The 6,469-nt window shown below is 40.6% G+C and overlaps 2 protein-coding genes across 2 annotated transcripts; both read left to right on the top strand.

The window, feature by feature from the left end:
• The first annotated feature begins 116 nt into the window (after positions 1 to 116).
• LOC111249372 (uncharacterized) lies at positions 117 to 1,426 on the top strand. Its single transcript, XM_022803162.2, has one exon. The coding sequence runs from the start codon at positions 429 to 431 to the stop codon at positions 1,320 to 1,322; it is 894 nt and encodes a 297-aa protein (XP_022658897.1). The 5' UTR covers positions 117 to 428; the 3' UTR covers positions 1,323 to 1,426.
• A 1,198-nt stretch (positions 1,427 to 2,624) lies between these two features.
• On the top strand, positions 2,625 to 3,843 carry LOC111249576 (uncharacterized). Its single transcript, XM_022803591.2, has one exon. It carries the CDS (start codon positions 2,762 to 2,764, stop codon positions 3,683 to 3,685), a length of 924 nt encoding a protein of 307 aa, XP_022659326.1. The 5' UTR covers positions 2,625 to 2,761; the 3' UTR covers positions 3,686 to 3,843.
• The last annotated feature ends 2,626 nt before the right edge of the window (positions 3,844 to 6,469 follow it).

The following is a 6,469-nucleotide window of genomic DNA, read 5'->3' as shown; positions in this document are numbered from 1 at the left end:
TAAAAATTACACTACCCCCTCTCCCTTTCCCTCTCCCTCTCTTCCCGCTAAATGGTTTGACGGATATCTTAATAGGAGATCATTTCGAAAAGATTATTTGAAACTGAAATACAAATGTTCCGGTTATTGTCTATTAACCGAGTTTGTTTTTTCGTATGAGTGTTTCTACGAATGAAAATGCAGTTAGTCAATTCGCGTTATTTTAGCAAAACACTATTGAGCAAATAGCTGCTTTTACTCAATCGAGTCACTGCAATTTATAGTATCCCATTTTCAATATATACATTGACTCTGTGAAGATAACGAAAAAATTTACCTGCCATTATCGAGTCTGCTTGTTAGATGTAAATTGTCTCTGTGATTAGCATTGTTGTTGTTGTTGTTGTTGCGTGCCGGGGTAGGAAGCGTAGCCTGGCACCTTCGCGGATATGGAAGGCCTCACCCTTCGGTTACTTAAACAAGATGAGCTTGCATTGATCCCTAGCTTTTGGAAGGAGTCTGTTGGCGTTCCAGTGGAGCTGAGGTTTATTAAAAGATGGTACCAACTGGATCCGGAAGGGTTCCGAGTGGCAGTGGATAGCAAAAACCGTATTCTCGGTATGGCGACCGTGGTGCGTCAAAGTGACACCCTTTACGTGATGGGCTACATGGGTGTGGATAAAGATTACCGTGGCAAAGGTATAGCAAAGCAGCTGCTCGAAAATCTGGTAGCTCGTAAACCTGGAGCCAACTACGCTCTAAACGCGAGCGCTGACAAGCTTGGCATCTACCTTCGTCGAGGATTCAAAGTCGCTGAGGACAGTTATGGCTATGCATATGTAGGGAAGTTTACGGTAGAGCCTGAGAAGAAATCACCACCAGGCGGTTTAGAGCTTATTCAAATTAAGATGGGAAGCTCGCATCTCGCTGACTTGGTGGCTTATGACAAAGAGGTTGCTGGATTTCAGCGGAACGTCGAGCTGCTCCAACTAAGTGATCCCACTGCAATCGTTCTAGCTGTCAAGCAGAAGGGAAAGATCGTGGCATATGGGAAGATCCAGCACTATCTTCTTGGTGGTGCCTGGCTAGGGCCGCTGTATGCTGATGATGTGGACATAGCAAAGTACCTTGTGGAAGCCCTAATGCGACACTTTGAGAGCCAAAGATGTGTCTTTCTATTTACAATACTTAGTGAACAAGCCCGCCCGATCGCCCAGGCACTTAACATGATGCTTGCTGATAAGATCTCAAGATGCTATATGAAGCTAGAGGCTGAATATCTTCCAGCGCATAAACTGCAAAAAGTATACTCATTTGATGATCCTGGCTTTGCGTTTTTATAAATCACTTGAAAATACAAAATCAGATCCAAAAGGGTTCCCCAAAATTCTGCTTATAAAACTGATGCGAGCAGTCAGTGTTAAATAAAATTAATAGCTTATGAGACTGACGTGAGCAGTTAGTGTTAAATAAAATTATTTTCACAGCATTGAAAATCATGCTTGTGGTCCAGCTTATGGTATCTGCTGAAAGCTGGGGTTTTGAGCAGAGCTGGCCAACTGATTACAGCATCGGTTAAGTTTAAAAGACTTGGCACTTAATGAAGTCTTTTAAGCTTATACGCCCAATCAAGAAATGATAATTTTGTTTTAGGTTTGTACTATCCTTTAGGTTTGTACTTACTGGAAGATTAAATTGGTCAATAGATTTGTGGCAGATGGCCGTTATGAAGCCAAACCCGATTAATTTATAAATCTGTGTAATAGTGCACACAATTGTTCGACTAGTCGTTACTTAATAAGCAAAGTTTCGTCGCATTTTAAAGGAGAGCTTGAGGAAACAAGATAAACAAATTTTTTTTGAATCTCAATTTCTGAATACGAATTTACTGGCCAGATATCGTAGTCTTTGGGATGGCTTTAATAGTTGAACTGTTGTTTAAACCCCCTCACAACAATATGATATCCATTAATGAACTCGAGTCTCGGAAATAGCCATAACTAAACAATTAATGTAAACAGCAATTTTCTAAGTTACTCAACAATTTATGCTAGCTCCTCGGCGGAACGCACGTACTAATTTCGAAATTTAAGGTACATTTTTCTCCCAAGTCAAATGATGCTGGCTAAAGGTCTTAGCGTACTTGCGACCGTGGTAGTCATATCGAATGCTTAGTTTTCTAAACATTGATAAGATCTGACCTTGAGAAAAATCAGAGTTCGATTATTGCTAAGCGATCAAATGAATATAAATTTTCTTCTAAGAATAATAGCCAGATAGAGCAGCATCGCTTCCATTTTTTAAATTATTCAGAGAGGCGCAACGTAGGCTCTCACCATCGGTGGCGCTTTACTTCTATAAGGCCAAAGATTCTCTCTAATTACAGTTGCATCTACAAGAATGTCTTTGCAGAATAAGAACTGGTAGCAGACGTTTCGATCATCTTTGCCTATAGTCTTCGAAAATCTGATAGGAAGCATAATAATAGAATAAGGCTTAGTACCGTTTTCAAGAACTTTCCGTTCAATAATAGAACTTATGCGTGCAAGACGTGCTTAAAAATAAACATAGGTACTCATGGTAAAGTTATATTCGAAGTACACCTTTGAGAAAATATTGCCTCTCCTTGCTTTGGTTTACGCAGAATCCTTTCATTCAGTTTACAATTTGTGACAACGAATCGGCAAAAACAACAGGCGAGGGTATTCTTCGGTATCCTGAAAGCCACTGAAAGGACATCGCCCTGTTGCCCGGGGCAACCAACGACACATTAGGGATTTTTATGGGTACCAGCAAACCTTCGGCGAACCTCCTTGACGGAGTAACCGTGCGAATACTAAACCCAGAGGACCTGGAGTCGCTCCCTCGTTTCTGGATCCAAGATGTTGGCATTCCTATAGAATTGAGGTTTATAAAAAGGTGGTATGCGTCAGACCCCGAAGGGTTTCGAGTAGCGGTAGATAGTAGGGACCGCATTATCGGTATGGCGAGTATCATGAAACAGACAGACCAACTTTACGTAATGGGTTATATGGGCGTAGCAAAACGCTACCGAGGTAAAGGAGTTGGTAGAATGCTTCTTGATAATCTACTTGCTCGGAGCCAACCTGCCAATTGTGCTCTTAGCGCGAGCGAAGATAAGCTCGACATGTATATTCGACGAGGATTCAAAAAGGTCGAGAACCTTAGTGGTTATTCTTATATTGGAAAGCTTAACATCGTAAAAAATCAGCCACCTCTTCCGCTTGACCTGGACATCGTTCATGTGAAGCCAGGAGATGCGTTGTTGGCCGAAGTGACTGCGTATGACGCAACCGTTTGTGGATTTCAACGAAATGTTGAACTAATTCAGTTTACCGAGCCTACCAGCATTGTATTAGCAGTTAAGCGACAGGGCAAAGTTGTAGCGTACGGTAAGGTACAAAAGTATATGCTTGGAGGAATTTGGTTAGGGCCAGTTTACGGCGACGAGATGTATATTGCGTCCCATTTAATTGAGGCGCTTATGCGACAATTTGAAAAAGATCGCTCCCCTTTCGTATTTGCGATTTTCAGTGCAAAAGCCCAACCCATTGCTAAGTCGCTTAATCTGAAACTGGTGGATAAACTTAGAAGATGCTATTTGGATACATCGCCTGAAAATTTGCCACCTGTCAAGATGGAGAACGTCTATGCTTTTGACGATGTCGGGTTTACATTTCTGTAAACTTCTCGCAATTATAGATTCTGCATGAAGAACTACTATGAAACGTCTAGTGATCTTGTGCGTCACCGACGTCGTTTTCACGTAGGTGGCAGTTGCGTAGTTTGAAAAAATAGATAACGTGAAATGTTTGTTACTGTATTGCTAATAAAACTGCCTCAATCTAACATCTTTATACACCAAATTGTTTAGATGTTCGCTACGCGTATGGGTAGCTAAACGTCGATAAAGAAAGCTTCAGCGCCGTATACAACTAGTGGATAATTTCTTCGAAAGATTAGTTCGAAAGAAGGCAGCTGAGCGTCCGTATGTAGCTGAGTATAAGATGGAGTGTTACTTTTGATTTCGATTAGAAATATTCAGTTTTAGCAGTAAAAATTGCCTTTTGAACCAAAGGCATCAAACGTTAATAGACTCTATCAGCGTTTCCATCAATGCCCCTACACATATTGCAGACGTCATAGATCTGCTTATGTGTCTATAAAGTAGGTAGTTCCACATAATAGTTTTAAACCAACGTATACACGTAAAAATAATTTATTGATTTTTGGCTAAACAAAACTAGATCTAGTTGTTCTAGCTACACACATTATCATTGTAGCCTAAACGCGGTGCCCCCTTCTCAATTATCGTCTTTGTAAGGTGTTTTGTACAACCTGTCTTGTAGATTAACTCTAGAAAAATATTGCACATTTGTTAAGGATCCATACGGGGTAGCAGACTTCGAAAGGAGAACGTATAGGGTACAAATACAGGACATCAACCCCTGGGAATGCAACAAGCTTCAAATTTAATGAGAGAAAAAGTTGAGTATTCAACTTTCCCGGATAACTTTTTTAAGTGACCTTTTTTACCCAACTAAAGAGCTATTAATTATTATTAAGTGGAACAAAAAAGGCGGTTATCAGTTTGCCATTCCTCTGGCTTTACATAAAAAAACAGCTGCTTTAGTTAGTGACAGTACAACTGTAGCAAAAATAAGCAAACATATATATATATATATATATATACAATGCAAAACAATTCCGTTTACACGGGAAACTCTTAACGGGTTATTTCCTATTTATCTCCTGTACGAATCACCTTAAGAATATTCGCTCAAAAGATGATGCCGTTTTTAAGAGGAAGAGTCGACCCAGATGCCACCTATATAGACCGCTGTTTTCCGACTCTGTACTCTTCACCATTTGCAATTTTACACCGATCAGCATTGCGGATTTGATCAGATCCACCTTTGACTCAGAGACCGATGTTATAGAAACGGATTGTTTTTACCTAGTTATCTTCCAAAAAGAGGTTTCGATGTTCTGTAACATTATCCAACGAACTACGCGCGTCGCGTAGTTCAACTGAGATTCAATGGGGCTACAGTGAAGACGTTGCATATAGTACACAACGTAAGTGGTAAATGTTACCCATAAGCAATCCAATCCATGTCAGATTCTACCCGAATTGACAGAAAAAATAGTCAGAACTGACAAAAAGCAAATAAATTATATTGAATATTAGACTATGTAATACCAGTCAGAAGACTAAATAGACATCAAGTAATTAGCGATACTCGGAAGCAAGGTGCTTTAAGGACATCAAGGACAACGAACAATGGATTGACATTAGTCTGTATTTTTGGATCATGTTGTTTAATGTGTACTCAATACAGACTCCGTACAAAAACTACATACAACAACAATTTGAAAATGAGAATACAACTGCATCCGTTTGTTCACGGAACTAATCCTTTGTTCTCTTCGAATTTAATCATAATTGTTCGCTTATTGCCAATTAAAATTGCCAATACAATCAATCAAATTAAATTTTATTTATTTGCCTTTACAAGTTAAAACTTGTCAACAACACACTTATTAAACATCAGAGCAAATGAAGCCATTGAAATGCGTGAGAAGTTTATAACACTAATTTGAGAGATTTGCAAGGTGTTCTAGGGATGGTACCGGAGGCAATGAGCGGCATATCTGTCAAATTTTCTCCTTCCGTGTGGAGCATCTACACATATCGTCAGGTTCATAGAAACCCAGTTTCCTGCGAAGTCCAGTAAACTCCTCATAGCTTTAGCTTGTAGTTCCTTATTGCTTCCGAAGCAAAAAAAAAAGTGTCCGCGAACTTTTGCTCCCATTTTTTGAGGTTCATTTTGGAAGCTTCCATCGCTGAGAGCTCAATAGGAACACAAGAATTCTCACACAGCAGTGACTGGTCGGCTAGAAGATACGCGAAACGATCTCGGATTACCGTGCGGAGTCCCACTGTTCCTTTAAGGCAGGAAGCTTTGATGTGATTTCATTTCTTGATGTTCTGCAATGCTAGATCTTTCTAAATGACGCGTACGCCATACGTTGCGATTGGAGTTACCTTGGGGTCGAACAAGCTGGGACCTGTTACGAGGGGCAAACGATGAGGCCGTTTTATCGTTCATGCGGCCGAAACTGTCTTCATGCATCTTTTGGTGAAGCCTCTGCCATTCACGGAAAAGAAAAGTACGCAGATCCGTTAACATAGACAAGAGACAAGTCGACGACATACGAGATATCATTCGCCATTGTCCTGACTTCCCTTCTAAACCTTACCCTTACAGCCTTTGTGATAAGGTTCAGGTTTATGGTCAGTTCCAAGATGGTGATTACCGTGCTAGTTCAACCGCTTCGTTTTTTTTTTCTTATTGATTCGCAGCGAAAAGCTGAGCCTATTTACAGGATGCCCACCTAGACTATTCTGGTCACAACCTGGTCCTGCTGCCTCGCCACGATGTCGGCGCGGTGGGTCGCTCTTTCC

This window comes from Varroa destructor, unplaced genomic scaffold (genome assembly GCF_002443255.2).
Source record: "Varroa destructor unplaced genomic scaffold, Vdes_3.0 BEIS01000004.1, whole genome shotgun sequence".
Lineage (NCBI taxonomy): Eukaryota > Metazoa > Arthropoda > Arachnida > Mesostigmata > Varroidae > Varroa > Varroa destructor.
This window is presented reverse-complemented; position numbering and strand designations above follow the sequence as displayed.

Bases quoted from the DNA above. Each gene is read 5' to 3' on its own strand.
- LOC111249372 (XM_022803162.2), top strand. From the start codon at position 429: ATGGAAGGCCTCACCCTTCGGTTACTTAAACAAGATGAGCTTGCATTG.
- LOC111249576 (XM_022803591.2), top strand. From the start codon at position 2,762: ATGGGTACCAGCAAACCTTCGGCGAACCTCCTTGACGGAGTAACCGTG.